Below are 19,356 nucleotides of genomic sequence, written 5' to 3' on the forward strand. Positions count from 1 at the left end.
ACTACAGCTTTTGAACTGACCCAGGTCTTTGTGTGCATGTGTGTGTCTCCAGGCCGATTTTTCGGTACAATCACATCGTCTTGACTTGTGGGTGCTTATCATGGTGGTGACCTTCAGAGCACCTTCACCTGACCATTCTAACACTGACAGCTACCACAGGGAAGCACCACCACAAACATGATAGGACTAATGATAACACACAAGGGGTAGACTGTGAATGGCACCTATGCTATGTCTAAAAAATGAGAGTTTTTAAACCTCTTACTGGCCTCTGTTCAGGCTCTGACCCAAAGTCGGTGCAGCTCTGTGGGTGGGAGGCAGCAGGAGTGCCACTTGTGCAGAGGAAACATCTTTCAATGGTGGTAGAAGCCGTAATAACCAGCGTCACTGCTGTTGTCCTTCTCACAGGATTCGCTGCTACGGATAGAAGGGGAGTTCTCAGTACTAGAGGTGTACGGTGACACTCGTTTCTTCTTGCTTTCTGCTGCATCATACAGGCCAGAGTCAGCTGAGTCCACTGATTTGACAGAGGGCGTCTCCATCCACAGGTCCTCCACTACCTCTTTTGGCTTGTCCTGTAGTAACTGCAGCCTCAGTGACTCTAGAGGTGATGGAGAAGGGTGCAGGTGGGAATTTACTGCTGGAGGAGAGGAGGACACAGAAGGGGAGGACATGGGCCGAAACCAGCTCAGGCTTGATGTGGGTTTCCCGGGGTGGGCATGATTGAGGTACTGTGGTGAAGGCCTACCTGTGCTCCATGTGCCAGGGCTGGCACTAGACATAGGACCAGAGGTAAATGGGTTCTCAGGGTAATAGCTCAGTGGATGGTGCGGAGACGACTGCAGAGGGAAGTGCTTGTATAGGCCGTTGGCTGAGTAGTCAGCTTCATAAGAGCTAAAGTCCAGAAGATTGGAGGGGGTCCCCTGCTGGCTGGGAAGGTACCAGCGCCCATGGGGGCCGCCATTTGGGTCTTTAAGACACGGCTGTGCCATGCTGACAGGTTCGCAGCTGTAGAAGCGACTGTGCTGCATTGGACTCATGTACTGCTCAGAGAGGTAAGGTTGGCGTGGATAGCAGCTAGCTGCCATGAGCTGCTGGCCCTCTGTTGGGGAGGGGGTGATACGTTCTGAATCAGGCAGTGCATATAACCTGTAGGGGAACATCAAGGTCAGTTTCAATTTAAAAAGTTGGTGTCTATATTAATGCCTAAATTCAGTTTAATAGAATATGTGGATCAACAGTTAAAGGACAAGGGTTTATAAAATGTGGTCTGATCTTAATCCAAATTATAATACAAGACAAACACATTCATGCCAAACCAATAACACATAAACAAGTGTACTTTGCATGTCTTTAATAAACAAATGTATTAATCATTCACAGCACAGGCTGGGAAAAACCATATTAATCTCTGGAACTCCTGGTGGTCCAATTAATGAGATTATATTAGAGTTGTGGGATGTGGAAGTGCCCTGCCCTATAAAACGTGCACACAGTCAATCTTTTTCTCGTAAAGAACAATCCTTTCTTGTTACCCATGCAGATGAATTGTAATTTTAAAAAAGCATAAAGGACTTCCAAAGACCCATGTGTTTATCAGTTCCGAATAAATACAAGCATCTAACAATCATTACACCAAAAGCGATGTTGGAGGTAAGAAGTACCCCAAAAAAAACAGCAAAACATGCAAAAATCAAGAAGAAATCAACTATTCTGTTTTTTTATTGTATAAACAAATAAAATAAAAGATTTTGCATGCTATGTTTGAAAGAAAAGGCCATTGCAGACCAATATTAAAACTGCATTTATGACCGCAACAGTGAAGCATAGGGAAAGGTGCACAATGGCACTTCTAGACCAGAAAAGATACATTCATTTATTCCTTCACTGTCTGTTTTTTTTTTTTGTTGGGCCCAATTCATTGGCCAAAAAGCAGAAAACTACCCGAACAGTTCGGCAGTCCATCACAGGGCAGACACACACTTAGGGCAATTTTCATTAGCTCCAGTTAATCGGACTGCATGTGTTTGGAATTGTGAGAGGAAACCAGGGCACCCAGAGGAAACCCACGTGGATGTGATGTATTTTGTAAGCATTGACCTTCCTGTTATACCGTAGTTGTGGTAATGCACTGAATGCTGGGATATGTTGTTCTCTTACTCAGTGGTTGTAAACTGTGGAAAACGCTAGTAACCATGCACCTGTTGCGCTAACGGTACACTCGTACTCTTTCTGATTATTTATCGTATATCCGGTACTTATGGACGTACTGCCGATATAACAAGTGGCGACGAGTGGAGAGAAGTAAACTATGTTGTTTTGTGCGTGTAAAAAATGGCGTGTAAACTTTCACAGGGAGAACATACAAACTCAAGACAGAAAGAGCCCTGTCCACCCTTCTTGCAGTGAGGCAACAGTGCTACCCATTGCACCACCATGCCAGCCACAGAATCACTCACTCACACACTTTCTTAATCTATTATCCAATTAGGGTTGCGTGGGGTGCTGGAGCCTATCCCAGCTTTGCGATGGTCGCAAGGCACACAGTAACGCCCTGGATGGGGCGCCAGTCCATCGCAGGGCAAACACACATACACACACACATACACACACCCATTCACCTATAGGGCAATTCAGTGTCTCCAATTAACCTGACTGCATGTTTTTTAGACTGTGGGAGGAAACCGGGGCTCCCGGAGGAAACCCACACAGACACGGGGAGAGCATGCAAACTCCGCACAGAAAGGACACGGACCGCCCCACCTGGGGATCGAACCCAGGACCTTCTTGCTGTGAGGTGACAGTGCTTCCCACTGTGCCACCTCCACAGAAACAATCTGAACTAAAAAATTACAAAAGAATGTCAGGGTAGTGGTACAAGTTAAACAATGTAACTAAGCAATCATTCAAAACACAAGTAAATCCACTACAGATAAAATTACATTTGTATTTTTCATACATAGAATCTTTACCCTAAATAAATAGAAATCATGTAGTATAATTAGATGAGGGCTGGTAATACAGGAAATCCCCAAGTGGTCAAGTGTTTCTTTGCTCGCTCTCCACTGTGCAAGTTAAAACAGCACATCTAAACATGCTGTAACTAATAAAATATTCAAGCTGATATTATATACAAATGCTTACATGTTTAAGTCTGGACTCTGAATCATTGATATACAAGCATATTACAAAAAGCATAGTACAGTTGTTTGTGTTGTGTTATTAATTTAGGCAGGAGGTTTGATGCATTTTCTTCTTTTATTATGACTTGAATAAAGCTCAGATCACATTACTAATTAGTTTTGTTATTAGTAAGTGTTAATATTTATTAGTATGATTTTATGCATTTTCTGTTTCAGTTTACTTACGTCTCATAATTGTCCCTGAAACCTTTGGCAAACGGGTTGTGGTCTATTTTCAGCTGAGTGATCTGAAGCAAAAAATACCAAAGCGGGAGACAGAAAAAGTAAGAAGGCATGGACAGAAAAAAAAAAATGAGGACAGCATTTCATAAGAAATGGATACAAACATTTCAGTGTCAGCAGGAAATAACTGATCTAGGCATAACTTGCAAACCACCACCTTATGCTCAGTAAATATGCAGCTCTGCAGCTCATATTACATGTACCAACACTGTTTCCGGAAAAGTTTGAACACTTTGTAAGACGCATTAAAAAACAAGACTGTGATTTGTTCATTTACTTAAATCTTTACTTAAATGACATAAGAAAAACATAAGTAAAGATGTTCAATGTTTTCAATGATCAACCTCATTGTATTTTGTAAACACATTTGTAAAAAGTTAGGACAGAGGCATGTTTACCACTTTAACATCACCATTCATATTAATTATACTTTTTAATGGTTTGGGAACTGAGGACATTGTAGTTTTACAAGTGAAATTTTCACTCATTCTTGCTTGGTGGCCATGATTTGATTCTCTTTTTAATGATGCACCATGTATTTTCAATAAAAGAGATCTTGATTGCAGGCAGGCCTGTCGAGCACATGCACTGTCAGTGTCAGTAACGCCACACTGTTGTAGCGCATACATAATGAGGGAGGCCTGCATACGTCTTTCTAAAATTCCAAAATGTGCCCCCACTCTCTTAAGTAACAAGCTCATGTAGCTATATTTATCATGATACATGGCTGTTTATCATGCAATACCGTCTGAGAACTTTCCAATCTGAGGAAATATTTACAGATTCCTGAATCTTTTCCAAAAATTTTGAATTGTAGATGGTGAAAGACCTAATTATTTGCAATCTTGAGTTGAGAAATGTTCTGTTTGGACTGATTGACAATTATCTCACGACGTTTGGCACAAAGTGGTGAGGCACAACCCATGGAATACACTTACCTGTTACCAGTTGTCCATCTCTAAACTTTGCCCCATTTCAACTTTTTAAATGAGTTGCATCAAATTAACAATGTGTTCATATTAATAAAACACAATCAAAAGAATGAACAAATCACAAGTTCTTGTTTTATTGCATTTTACAAAATGTCCAATCTTTTTAAAAATTGTATAATAAGTTTGTATACAGTGCTGTGAAAAAGTATTTGCCCCTTTCCAGTTTCTTACACTTACATATTTGTCACACAAATGTTTCAGTGCATCACTAAAAACTATTTTTAATATCAGACAGAGGTAATCCAAATAAACACAAATTTCTTTATTAAAGAGAGATTTCATTTATTGAAGGAAAGGAATCATGAAGAATGTCCGTCCATCAGTTTGTGGATTAAGCCCAGTTGGGTTATGCAACTAGACTATGATTTAAACCATACAAGCTAGTCTACCTCTGAATGGCTGGGCGGCCTGGTGGCTAAATGGGTAGCACTGTCGCCTCACAGCAAGAAGGTCCTGGGTTCAATTCCCAGGTGGGGCGGTCCGGGTCCTTTCTGTGTGGAGTTTGCATGTTCTCCCCGTGTCCGTGTGGGTTTCCTCCGGATGGTCTGGTTTCCACCCACAGTCCAAAGACATGCAAGTGAGGTGAATTGGAGATACTAAATTGTCCATGACTGTTCGATATAACCTTGTCAAGTCAACTTTATTTATATAGCGCTTTTTACAACAGACATTGTCTCAAAGCAACTTTACAAAATCCAGGACCAACAGATACAAAAACCCCTGTTGAGCAAGCCGAGGGCGATTGTGGCAAGGAAAAACTCCCTGAAAATTACAGGAAGAAACCTTGAGAGGAACCAGACACAGCAGGGCCCATCCTTCTTGGGTGGCCTGGAGGATACTTTAAATAAATACACCTTGTGAACTGATGAATCTTGAGTAATGAGTAACTACCGTTCCTGGCATGAATGTAACCAAAGTGTAAAACATGACATTAAAATCCTAATAAATAAACAAACAAAACCTCTGAATGGCTAAAAAGAAACAAAATTACGGGTTTGAACTTGCCAGGTCAAAGACCTAACTTGAATCCAATTGAGATGCAGTGGCAAGACTTTAAACAAGTAATTCATGCTCAAAAATTTACCCAAATTAAAACCCTCCAATATAGCCAAAATAAAACAATTCTGCAAAGAAGGCTGGGTCAATTTCTCCAAAGCAAAGTAAAAGACTTATCACAAGCTATCACAAATGGTTAATTGAAGTTGTTGCTGCCAACAGTGGCAGTCATTAGCTTTAAGGAAGCAATGACTTTTTACGTGGGCGATTTTTATCTTATTAAATCTTTATCTTCAATAAATGAAATGATCATTTGAAAATGCATTGTGTCTTTTTTATATTACAATTACTTAAAAAGTCTGAGACATTTAAATGTGACATAGCAAAAACGGAAGAAATACTTTTTCACTGTATTATATTACAGCATCAATACATTACAGTCTTGATCAATTTCACTAGTTTCATTAGATTGTTTTATCTAAGCAGTAATTGCATTGTAGGTTACATCTGATAAAAATAGAGAATAAATTCTACAAACAGTTAAGGATTGTGTGTGGGGGTATGGGTCACTCACATCTGCATTCTGGTAGGCTGTAACTGCAATGAACTGGGTCTCGGGGAAGATGAATGTTTGTGCCTTAGAACTAGGGAAGGAATCTTCTGTTCCATCTTCCTTCACCTCCATGATATGCAGGCGTGGCTGGTACTTGTGGAGAGACTGCAAAACTATCATCTGTACAGTGGACAAAACAATATAACTTTAGATAAAGTAGATATTAGTAGGAATTGATACCAACTGAACCAATTTTATTTGCATCCATTTATTATAAATCAAACAACACATATTTGAATAGTACCTGTGCTGTGTTGTTGGAGCTGCCCTTGTTGTTGGTGAGTTTGAGTTTGCCAAATGAGACCTCTTGCCTCATCCAGTGACTCCCAGTGTTAGGAGAATCAGGATGCATATAAACCCTGTTTCCTTTGCAAAAAAAGAAGCCAGAAACAAGTCTTTTTAAAATTGTAATATTCAATCTGTCCAGATTTATCTTTTAATTATGGTAAAATGTAAATACATGTTTGACTTATTGACAAAGCATCAATGAGATTGCAGTTTTATGTTTAATATAGTCATTCTTGTCAATTTACAGCAGTTTCCACAGTAGCATGTCTGTAGGAAAATGGTTAATCTAATTGTGGTATACAGTGACACCAGGTATATCTTCTCATGGCCACAGGCCTATCATCAAAACACATTTTTTTTTCTTCCAGCATACTTACTGTCACAATGCAAAAACCACAATAAAGACAAAACTCAAGTGAGTAGAGACTAAGCAGAAGCTTGTGACTATCGATTAGTGATTGTACCTGGCATGTTGCCTTCTGCTTTCCCACACTGCACCCACTTGCCTCCCTGGTACCTCCAGTGGTGTTGGTCAGCAAGAACCACATCCACATACACATTGTAATGAGCGGATGGGTCGAGAGCACTTATATTAAAGCTGAGAAATGGGAACATCCTCCTGTTTGAAGAATGGAAAACAGAATTTAGATCATGGGGACAAAGATTAAGAAATGCTTTAGAGTTCTCTATAAGATATAGATATACATATTTTAACCTAATACTGGGGTTAGTGCTGGCCTAAATGCTAGCTTGATGCATTTTCTTATCTGATTTACTAAGATATGCTATAAACATTTATCATTTTTACTAATATAATACAGATCATGTCTTTAAACATTACAATGGCTTTGACTTTGTATGACTTGCTTGATAAAGAGCATTAACAATGGAATCCTAAAAAACCTAATGAAAACCTAAATAAATACTGTAACTTAATTTGACATCTCTGTATTTGTTCCAAAAAGTTTCTATAAAGCTTTTACATTTGTTAAAACTGTCAGTAAGGGCAAGCTGTAGCCTAGTTGTTAAGGTACTGGACTAGTAATTAGAAGGTTGCTGGTTCAAGCCCCACCACTGCTAGGTTGCTGCTGTTGGGCCTTTGAGCAAGGCCCTTAACCCTCAATTGCTTGTATACTGTAACTGTAATGCAAGTCGCTTTGGATAAAGGCGTCTGTGAAATGCAGAAAATGTAATAATTGGTTTTTAGTCTGTCTGTTTAGATGCTCCTGCATTTAACACTACTGACCATAACATTCTTATAAGCAAGCTTGAAAGTAGGCAAACAAATTCTTGTCTGATTTAGATCTTACTTGACAGACAGTTATCATTTGTAGCAATCTTACAGCCTAAAAAAGTGCAGTATGGTGTCCCACCATGTTCTGCATTAGTACATTTGTTCTTCCTGTTATATAGAGCACTTGAGACTTAGCAAATTCAGTGTTGGTGTTTGAATTAATGTTTACTAAGTTATTGATTCAGTCAGATTCAGCAAAATACATGAAAAAGACACAAGCTTAAATTAATAGAAACTGTCTTATCCTAAATGTACACTAAACAGAAGTAATATGTTCAGTAATAAATTGGCCTGATATTAGGTTGTTAATTTTACAACAGAGATTGATAACTGTTCTGAAATATAAAATAAATAAATATAAATATATATAAATAAATATTTATTTTTGCTTTTTTGTATTATTTTTTGTAAATCATAGAATTTATTACTATAAATTATTAAGCAATTAATGTAAAAATATTATGAAACATAAAAAGCTGTAAAATCAGGACATGTAAAGGGTGCTAGGATTTTAAAGGGACTAAACTGAAAAATTATTGCTTTATCATTTTTGCTTCTGTTCTAGGGTGTATAGGGAAATCTTACTACATTATATTTATTTATTTATTTATAATTTTTTTTTATTATGCATTTTTCCCCCGTTTCTTTCTATTTCAGCGTGTCCAATTTTTTTTTACCCAATTGTGTTATGCTTTCTTTCCACTGGAGCTGACCCCCGCCCCGATTGAAGAGAGCGAGACTTTCACACACCCCCTTCGACATGTGAGCAGTAGCCGACTGCATATTTTCATAGTTCATATGCGGACCAGCTTTTGTGTACGGAGAGCCACACCCTGATCAACGCATTATTCCTTGGCTCCTTGCAGGCACCATCAATCAGCCAGAAGAGGTCGTAATTCGCTCAGTTATGAGGAGTCCCTATTCGGCTTATCCTAACCCATGAACAACAGTCAATTGTTGTTTAAGCAACTGCCCAGCCCAGTCAAATGGCAGAGCTGAGATTCGATGTGATGTATTTGAAATCCTAACTCTGGTGTGGTAGTGTGTTTTAGCGCTGCGCCACCTGAGCGGCATGATTTATATTTTTACAGCGCTGGACACTGATGATAGATGTGAATGTTTTTTTGGCCAAGTGTTGCTACAGCTGTACAGTACGTGAATCTCTGTAAGAATAGATTATAAAACGTTAGTGTCCATGTTCTTAAATAAGCTGTTCATATATTTTAAATCCACCCCATTAAATAAACAAGCAACATAAATTAATAACAGATAATGTAAATTATATTCTATAAGTGTCAAATGAATTATGTAAAGTTGCTTTGGGATGATGTCTATTCTAAAAACCGCTATACATATAAATTAGACTTGACTTGAAATGCTTAAATATGCAGATATAACAGTAATACAATAATTGCCAAAAACCATAGACCTAAGATTTGAACCATTTTTTATAATGATTTACTCTTTAGAACTTAGAGGTTTTATGCATTAGACAAAAAATACAGGAGCTTATATTATCTTACAGCAGCTTTGAGAGGAAGTATGAATGCAGTGCAAATTAATCATATGAAAAAGCGAAAAAAGTATTACCTAAGCCAGGTAAAACAAATACTGTCTTAAGCCTAAAACGTTGTTTTTGTTTATTAGAAATAATAATCTGTCTGACTACCCTGATGCAACCACTGTTAATCAGTATATCAGTTGAATACTTGTTATTGTAAAGCACTCTGATGCATAACAGATAATCAGTTTCCTCTTTGCCAACAGCTATCAATATAAGTGAAAACTGAAACTAGTGGCAAACTTTTGTTTTTACCATTTTACCTCTGTAAAATACACAATTACTAAACTACTGTCCCCAAAATCTGAATCATTACCAAAGTCTGCCGCCGCCTCTTCCCTCCCCTAGCAGGGCTACAGTGTTGGTCTTATCTAAAAGAGACGATTTATAAGAAATCAGTACTTGGTGAGGGGGAAACTGAGAGTTTACCACAGAAAATTGTGTTTTGCATGAGTAGGTGGCTAAGGTTTACTATGACAAAAATGGTTAACCTTTGGAAATTTCTTAGCGGCTCACTGACTCAGTGGTGAAGTCAAGACTCTGCCGGTAGGTGGTATGCCATCACTGCTGTCTAGGTCTGGAGATAAATTCCATTCATTCATTCAGATAAATTCCATGGCTTTTATCTCTTACAATGATTTTAGTAGGATTTTAATTTCATTGTACTTGCTAGGACATTGGTGGTTCTGATTGAAGGATTAGGACCTTGAACACGACCATTAAACTGGCATTTGCTTGGACTGTATGTCTTAACTGTAGGTTAATTTGGACTAAAGCTTTTGCCAAATTCTAAAATGTAAATGTGAAATAAGACTGGCATGTAATTGCCAAACAGTACAGAAACATGTTTAGGAACTGGCCACTTTAAAATGCAGGAAAGTCAAATGTCATAGCATACCAGAAGCAAATTATATTATATAATAAAGATTTAGATATCGGTGATCGTTGTGTGTGGAGTGGTGTTAGCTCAGTGGTTAAGGTACTGGACTAGTAATCAAAAGGTTGCCCCGCCACCACCAAGTTGCCACAATTGGGCCACTGAGCAAGGTCCTTAATCCTCAATTGCTCAAATCGTGTTCAGTCATAATTGTAAGTCACTTTGGATAAAAGCGTATGCTAAACGCTGCAAATGTCAAAAATGAGCAGCGATGGGAAACAGTCAATATCTAAGTGACTGGACATTTAGTGGGGTGAGATTTTTCTCTTAGAATGCACTCTGTGATTCACTGGGGCAGGAGTTCATGTCCAGTTTATGTCACTGTGCTTACACTTGATCATTTGTAATAAAATATGCCAGTCTGCAGCTGCTGGTGGGCACATTTTTTTAAGATATATGATTTGATCGGTGGGCTTTGGATATGCAATGCTTTCTTGGGATTATATACATCAATCAGCCATTACATTAAAACCACCTCTAAGTTTCTACACACACTGTGCATTTTATCAGCTCCACTTACCATATAGAAGCACTTTGTAGTTCTACAGTTACTGACTGTAGTCCATCTATTTCTCTACATCCCTTTTTGGCCTGCTTTTACCCTGTTCTTCAATGATCAGGACTCTCCCAGGACCACCACAGAGCAGTTACTATTTGGGTGTCGGATCATTCTCAGCACTGCAGTGACAATGACATGGTGGTGGTGTGTTAGTGTGTGTTGTGCTGGTATGAGTGGATCAGACACAGCAGCACTGCTGGAGTTTTTAAATACCGTGTCCACTCACTGTCCACTCTATTAGACACTCCCTCCTAGTTGGTCCACCTTGTAGATGTAAAGTCAGAGATGATTGCTCATCTATTGCTGCTGTTTGAGTTGGTCATCTTCTAGACCTTCATCAGTGGTCACAGGACAGACCCACGGGGTGCTGTTGGCTGGATATTTTTGGTTGGTGGACTATTCTCAGTCCAGCAGTGACAGTGAGGTGTTTAAAAACTCCATCAGCATTGCTGTGTCTGATTCACTCATACCAGCACAACACACACTAACACACCACCACCATGTCAGTGTCACTGCAGTGCTGAGAATGATCCACCACCTACTCTGTAGTGGTCCTGTGGGGGTCCCGACCATTGAAGAACTGGGTGAAAGCAGGCTAAAAAAGTGTGCAGAGAAACAGGTGGACTACAGTCAGTAATTGCAGAACTACAAAGTGCTTCTATATGGTAAGAGGAACTGATCAAATGGACAGTGAGTGCAGAAACAAGGAGGTGGTCATAATGTTATGCCTTATCGGTGTATGTTTGGTGACGCTACTTATAAAGCGGTGTGACTTTACAAGACACCAGTGGAGCTTTTCTGCTAAAAACAGAGTAAGCTTAGTAACCACAGACACATCCCTCATAACAGACAATCCCTTTGATCTCGATGCTGGTTTACTGACTTGTCAGTCACATCTATCATACCCATTCTTCTGGATTCTCCATTAGATGTAAACACATGCAATAGACGAGTAACTGCAAGTCCTTCATGTACTGACTACTTTGCCTCTGAGGCCAGGCTGTTCAGAGTAAAAGTAGTCTACTCCAAACTACCAAACAGATACAGGAAGTGAAGAAAAAAAACAGAGAGCACAAATGCAGACATCAAAAATAGACTGAAATATCCTCTTGACTTTGCAGCGCAGGGCACAAGTGGTACAGGAAACAGGTTGCTTTTAATGTTTCTAAACAAACCTTGATAACTTTGCTCTTATAAAAATAAATTAACATATCATGTAATATCTAATAGCAGGTTGGGGTGTAACTTTATGCATTTTCAGAACAACTATTCTAAATACAAAAATGATATGCAAAAAAGTTAATTTGCCATTTTTAGAAGCATTTTTACATACTTTGCTGCTTAAAAAAAATGCTTGAAATTGCAAAACACAAGTCGTTGTCTTACTGTTCCCATACTAAACATTTGGCTTGTTGAATGCTTATAAAATCAATCTATTCATTTTCATAGCCAAAAGTATAATATAATAATATGATATGATAATATATACTAACAAAAGAAGTGCTGATTTGTGCCCACCATACATTTACATTAACTTATTCCAAAGTGATCTACCATACTGTGACAGTATACATTGTCTAAGCAATTGAAGGTAAAGGTCCTTGCTCAAGGGCCCAACAGTGGGAACCTGGCAGTGGTGGGGCTTAAACCTGCAGCCTTTGGATTACTAGTCCAGTGCCTTAACCACTAGGCTACAACTGCCCTACGATACCATTTATATAATGGAATACACAAATCATTTCAGATCAATAGAGCTATATTGTGATTCTTCTGCAAGTTCAATTAACTGAGCAGAACCTACCTTATGTTATTCTGAACTGAATAAGTCTAAGATGTGTGACACTGAACTGTGAGAATTATACTATTTTATATGAGTTTGGGATTAAATTCTGTAATAAAATAACACAAGTAAGCTTTTCCACCGTCTTAAAATACATCCACAGTGTATACATTTTGTGGTAGCCGTTAGTAGTAAAAAAAAATTGATTTTGTGTAAATAGATTTATTACGTATGTAGGGGGTATGTTTTTTACGTTACACACCTGCATGTAGAGCACGTGATAAAAATGCCAGAAAAGGTGTTTATGGGGTGCTAAATGTGGGTCACACTGTGGCAGTAACAAACCAGTTGAGACCACTTATTGGAAACTTCTCAACCATACAAGACATTTGTAAACCCTAATATACATAATTTATTAACTAAAGATGATCATTTTATTTTGTGGATGTCACTTACTTCGTTGGAACAATAAATCACTATGCACGATATATAACACGTCGACTGAAGTGTGTGCAAAACAAAACAGCAGCTACCACACATTTATTATTTTTGTCATTAAATATATATAAATCCACAAGTCCTTAAAAAAAATTTGGTATAATGTGCCTCATACTCTATTATAACATTGAGCCTGTACAATGAAATGTGATTGTATATAACAAAGTAAACCATCATGATATATAATTACATATATAGAGATAACAGATTTTGGCTCTATTGTCAAATGATTCGGACCTATAAGTTTTTGTTCTCATCGACCTTTCAAACCCTACCTCCAAATCTTATTGTCTTTTTCCATTTAATGCCCTGCTCTGCATTTCAAAATACAATAAAAATATATAACAACTTATAATTAGCTAAATTTTATTATCATGTTATTCATGTTTGAAATTTTAAAAACAATATCCTGATGTTTTACCATGACATATAAACCTTTTATTATAATACTGTGACACAGTATATAGTATCCGTGTGTCTGCGTGGGTTTTCTTTGGAGACATCAATGTCCACCTACAAGCTTCCGAAACACGCAATGGTTTGGCTGGCTATTTAGGATTGCCCCAGATGTAAATGACTTTGTGAGTAAATGTGAGAGTGTGTGTCACTTTCCAATAAACTTGCACCCTGTCCAGTGTCTAGTTCTACCAAAGGTACAGTGTTTCTGGGTGGTGCCAAACCCAGTGCAACCCTCATCAGGATAAAGTAATTAGTGATTCATGTCTAATAAATGTATATTAATGGAAAACATTACAGAATACAGTGTGCACTATATTTCAGAATTTTACCTTGAATATGCAGCACAAATATAGGCAATACAGTGACTTGTGGAGCAAATGATGACGGGTTCAATTCCACAGGCAACCACTTCACCTACAGTCCACAATCTATTAATCTACACGTCAGACTTTATAAATGGAACACCATAAATAATTACAGCAAAATATGCATTCTTGTGAATTACTCCTCTGTATCAGATATCTAATCAGATAAGTCAATGATATGAATCATAATTTACGTTTAGAACAAAGTTTTAATGCAACACATATTTCTTCAAATGCATTTAGCAAGAGAATGAATTGACCAAAGCAACGCGTTAATAAAAAGCAAAGACAGGACAAAATCTAATTTGAGGAACTATTTCCGCACTGGTCACAGCAATTCTTAACTTTCTTTTTTTTTTCTAAATGAGTACTTTGAGGAGTTTTATTGCTGGATTCCTTCCTAGACACTATATTTCTGTTTTTATTATTTTTTTAAAATCCAACATCCATTAACATTTTGCCTACAGAAGAACTATAAACAAGGTCAGTTTTATGCAGAACAAAAAGATCATGTGGTGTCTTGTTTTTATTTAATAATTATTAGAAACTCTATTATTTAATGATACTATTTGTCACTATATTATTAACATCACAAGACAGCCAAGACATAAATTCACCTGATTAAGCTTGAGACCATAAAGAGCATATTTAATCAAGAGTTTGGCAGATATGGTACTGGAGAATCTGAGGGCAGATTTGGAGACAAACATGAAAGGGACTGAAGACCTACTGCACTCATTTTAGGTTCTTGGTCTTATAGCAAAAATTTCAAAGCCTCTGCTCGGACTGCATCTTGCCACACTTCTGAGGAAGCCTGCTTCACTGCTCACACACTAACAGACCAGTGGAGAGAGCAAGAACGGGTGCAAGAGAGGGAAAAAAGCACCTGTCTTCATTTCCTGTACTTCAAAGCCACCTTTACTGATGTGTATGGCCATCAGAGTTTTAGCCCCCAATGGCCTTACCACCAGAAGCAGAACTATACCACTACTGCACTCTTCCACCTTCTTTAGAATGACCTGAGTTCCTGAACTTACTGGCAAACATTCCTACTTTAAACCTTCATTATGTAAAGCTTAACATAAAGATGGCATATTATTTTTAATAGTGTCTAATTAATTAATAATACTTTTGATGTTTTTACATTAAAAGAGGTGATTAATTAGTGAAAAAAGTGAAAAACGTATGTGAATGATAGAAATTGTACCTGCAATTTTGTATGTATTTTATGTATTTTAATACAAATCTAATAAAACAGTATAAAATCAAAAGGTTTATTGTGATATTTAGTATAAAGTCTGGTAAAGTTTAAATATGTGCTCTGTTACTTCCATTACTTTGGGGTCATGTCAATTTGCGTTACAAATACTGGTCTGAGGGAGGCTTACACAAGGCTCTGTTTTGTCCAACTTGACTTGTTTTAGAATGCAATTAATTTTGCAGTTGCAACTGAACAGCAGTTACTGTAACTGAAGAGTTCTTTGTAGTGGCCAACCTCTTACTAACAGATTCAGAACATGTGTAAAGGAAAGTGTGTGTATGTGTGCACTCTAGGTGAGATGTGTCAATTACTTGAATCATATTGGCACACAACTATGTCTAATGCAATTTATCGCACGATGTTTGGTAAGTTACAGATACTGTAAGCTACATCAGAAAGTGTATATTCTTGTATACACCTCAAAAACACACTTGCATGCTTGAGTGCATGCACATAATTGTGATCACACATTCATTTGCATAATTAGGTTATCTGAAAAAAAAAGAATGACAATGGACATGATAAAGGATTAAATGTAGCAAAAATGCCATAACTTAGGTTTTATGTTAAGAACAAAAAATATACGACTAGTTATTTAAAAAAAAATGCATTTTACAGTTCCTATAACTAAACCTACAATTCAAATGTTATGTTCTATGTGTTAAACCTGAGAACAGACAGAATGTTAACCCATCAGTGGTAACTGACTTCATTACATGTTTTGATATAAGTTTCAGTGTGTATAAAAGATTCATAAAGAAACTTTTGTGTAGGTTTTTGTCTCATTGTTTACCTCACCTATCGCACCTTTAATAAAAAATCTAATATTTGCATGCCACAAATGTCAATCTAAACCACTAAGTAAAAAAAGTGCTTGGCAGAAATTAACTGATCTTTAAACTAACAATAACAATAATAGTATTTATAATAATAATAATAATAATAATTATTATTATTTATGAATATTCATAATTTTCTAGACATAATACAAGAAAACCTATACCGAAACGCATTATACACAGAATAGACAGAATTGTTCTTTTTTTTTTTTAAGTTTCATCATTTTCCATGGTTCCATGGTTTTCATACTCTTTTAATATAAAATTAACTAGGTTAAGTTCAAAAGACAAGAATTACAGAAGCATAATAAAAATCAAATCAAATTAGTTACAGAATAATCTTGAATATTGGTGACTTATAAAGTGCAACCAATTCAAACCTTATGTGACTAGTTAAACTGTAAAAATAAGCTTTACTTTTTATGAGCTTTTCAGTTAGTGGTTACTGTAATGTTGCATTTTTACCCTAAGAGTATTGGTCCATGTAAAGCTCTATTCTAGATTCTGAATGACCTGTGTTGTGTTACTCTGGATATATTGGTGTCGTTTTGCACAAGTTTCACATTGTGCCACTTTGTAGTTCAAATGTTGCTGGTATTTGCAGATTTACTGTATGCATACAAGTTTAGACTTAATTTAAACCCTATAAAAAGCTTTAGTAAAAAAAAAAACCACAATAACACCTAGAAGCACTATTTACAGGGGTTAGTGTAATTTTACATTATTTCCCTGAGAGTATTGGTGAATTGGTGTCTTGAGGTTCTGCAGGATTTTTTTTATCTACCTCACATTGTGCCACTTTGTAGTTCAAATGTTGCCGGTATTTGCAGATTTACTGTATGCATACAAGTTTAGACTTAATTTAAACCCTATAATAAGCTTTAGTAAAAAATAACACAATAACACCTAGAAGCACTATTTACAGGGGTAGGGGTTAGTGTATTTTTAAATTTTTTCCCTGAGAGTATTGGTCCATGTAAAGCTCTATTCTAAATTCTGCATGACCTGTGTTGTGTGACTCTGGATATATTGGTGTGTTGACTTTCTACACAAGTTTCACATGGTGCAGTTTTGTAGTTCAAATGTTGCCAATATTTGCAGATTTACTGTATGCATAAAAGTTTAGACTTAATTTAAACCCTATAATAAGCTATAGTATAAAATAACACCTAGAAACACTATTTACAGGGGTTGGGGGTTAGTGATTACTCTGGATATATTGCTGTCTTGACGTTCTGCTCAAGTTTGTCTGTTATCTACCTCACATTGTGCAGCTTTGTAGTTTATGCGTTGCCAGTATGTGCAGATTTACTGTATGCATAAAAGTTTAGACTTAATTTAAACCCTATAAAAGCTTTAGCAAAAAAATAACACAATGACACCTAGAAGCACTATTTACAGGGGTAGGGATTAGTGTATTTTACATTTTTTTCCTGAGAGTATTGGTCCATGTAAGCTCTATTCTAGATTCTGCATGATCTATGTTGTGTTAATCTGGATATATTGGTGTCTTGCAGCTTTGTAGTTTACATTTTGCAAATATTTGCAGATTTACTGTATGCATAAAAGTTTTACTTAATTTAAACCCTATAATAAGCTTTAGTACAAATAACACCTAGAAACACTATTTACATCTACTAAATAGGTCTCAATAAAGCAATTTTGCTCCACTGCTTCAATAAATAAAATTGCACTGAATTTATTTTATTTAAATTTAAATTTATTTTATTTAAGTCTTGTATATTATCTAAAATTTGAACGTATTAACAAATTACCATAAATACAATGCAAACCTAATGTAAACATTATTTACTTTGCTTCATTTATCAGATAAGGTGCAGCTCATCACTTTCGATCTAACATGCAGAGTAGGTAAATACAGGTTATTCTAAGATCTGGCACACTTACCCCACAACTTCAATGCACTTTTCACTTCAAGTCTAGAGGACTAACACAAAATGACTAATACTAAAGCTAAACCAGGCTACTCACCTGCCCTGTTTGGTGATGATCATCTCGGTTTGGTACTTATGGAACTTGGCCCACAGCGCGTAGTTGTTCAGGAGGACCTGGGTCCTGCCGCACACCTGTACACCAGGTAAGGGATAGCGGGGTGCGCGCGGGTAGCCGTGTTGGAAATGCGCGTGGTAGGAGTCCGCAGTACCCGTGTACACCTCTTTACCCTCCGAATATCCCTCACTTACCGGGTAAACCTGAGCCGAGCCGCTCCTACTGAACCCACAGTTAGAGAGCGGAGCCGCCGCGGAGTACAAGCGTCCAGCCTGCGCTCCGAATCCAGCAGCGCTTTGCTCACCGTGGTACTGCAGGGAAAAGTTGTCCTGTCCGTTCGCAACCGAGTTCGGGGGGTAGTAAAGTCTCGCGTCTTGGACGCCCATTTTAAAGTCGCTTAGCTCCTTGGTCCGGTGAAGGTGACCGCTCGCTTCTGCGTCTTTGGCCAAACTTTGCGCGTCGCTTCCATTCAGCATGTTGAGGTAGAAGCTGCCGCCTATGCCGCCCATCTGCAGGCCCGCTCCTCGCTAACGTGCACGATCATAAGTGTGACCCTTGCTTTTCTTTACCTACTAAATCACAACGCCAGGAATAAACACTTTAACAGAAGCTAAGTAAGCGTTAACTCTGTTTTAACAGACTCTTCCGAGTTTTAACTTCTTCACGGATAAAACAAGACGCGTGCCATGCCTAAAATACCTAATAAAACTTGCTCTTAGTTTCTTACTTTATTTCATTCAGCAAGGACATTACTGTAGTAAACAGAAGGAAAATATGCATGTATTTTTATTGCACATCAGACTGAGACTCGGCGCTCTCTCAGCCTATAATATACATTCCGTGAATGGTAATTGAAGAGGCGGGACATACAGCCCAGACTGCTCGTTGATAGGGTGATGTTTGCAAAACCCGCCCCTATTCCAATACCTCTGTGAGATGAGCATTATCATGACTTCATTAAACAGGTTGGAAATGTTTGCATGTGATTCTGTTCGTAATATGCACACATCTCATGGAAAACATTAAAAATAATTTAGATCAAACTAGGTCAAGGTAGGAGTTAACGCAGATATGAAATTACAATCAAACTTAGAAACATATCCGAAGCCTAACATCAGCATATTCATTCAGATAGATAGATAGATAGATAGATAGATAGATAGATAGATAGATAGATAGATAGATAGATAGATAGATAGATAGATAGATAATTAACTTTATTGTCATTGCTCAGTACAGGTACAAGGCAACGAAATGTAGTACAAAACAGATTGCATACAAAATTGCATACAATATAGATTGCATACATACAGATTGCATACAAAACAGATAAATGGGTGCATCAAGGAGCACGAAATTGGTTGGCACTATATATTTTTAAACACAAGAAGGAGTGTTTTATTCATGTTATATCTAGTGTCTGAACTACAACAAAATACCATGACCATTATGATCAAGCCTATTGAGTATGGAATTAAA

The 19,356-nt window shown here is 37.4% G+C and overlaps 1 protein-coding gene across 1 annotated transcript; it reads right to left on the minus strand.

Annotated features, from left to right (window-relative positions):
• Nucleotides 1-353: 353 nt before the first annotated feature.
• tbx21 (T-box transcription factor 21) lies at nt 354-18,386 on the minus strand. Its single transcript, XM_063003762.1, has 6 exons — nt 17,860-18,386; nt 6,779-6,933; nt 6,271-6,392; nt 5,988-6,146; nt 3,369-3,430; nt 354-1,149 (listed from the first exon to the last, which is right to left on the minus strand). The coding sequence occupies exons 1-6, from the start codon at nt 18,384-18,386 to the stop codon at nt 354-356; spliced, it is 1,821 nt and encodes a 606-aa protein (XP_062859832.1).
• Nucleotides 18,387-19,356: the final 970 nt, after the last annotated feature.

This window comes from Trichomycterus rosablanca, chromosome 10, assembly GCF_030014385.1.
Source record: "Trichomycterus rosablanca isolate fTriRos1 chromosome 10, fTriRos1.hap1, whole genome shotgun sequence".
Taxonomy (NCBI): domain Eukaryota; kingdom Metazoa; phylum Chordata; class Actinopteri; order Siluriformes; family Trichomycteridae; genus Trichomycterus; species Trichomycterus rosablanca.

What these genes read in the sequence shown, in the direction of transcription:
- tbx21 (XM_063003762.1), bottom strand. Translation starts at nt 18,386, where the DNA reads ATGGGCGGCATAGGCGGCAGCTTCTACCTCAACATGCTGAATGGAAGC. An exon ending in ATCATCACCAAACAGGGCAG is followed by an intron (nt 6,934 to 17,859) that starts GTGAGTAGCCTG and finishes TTCTTCAAACAG; the next exon opens with GAGGATGTTCCCATTTCTCA. An exon ending in TTCAGGGACAATTATGAGAC is followed by an intron (nt 1,150 to 3,368) that starts GTAAGTAAACTG and finishes GTTCCCCTACAG; the next exon opens with GTTATATGCACTGCCTGATT.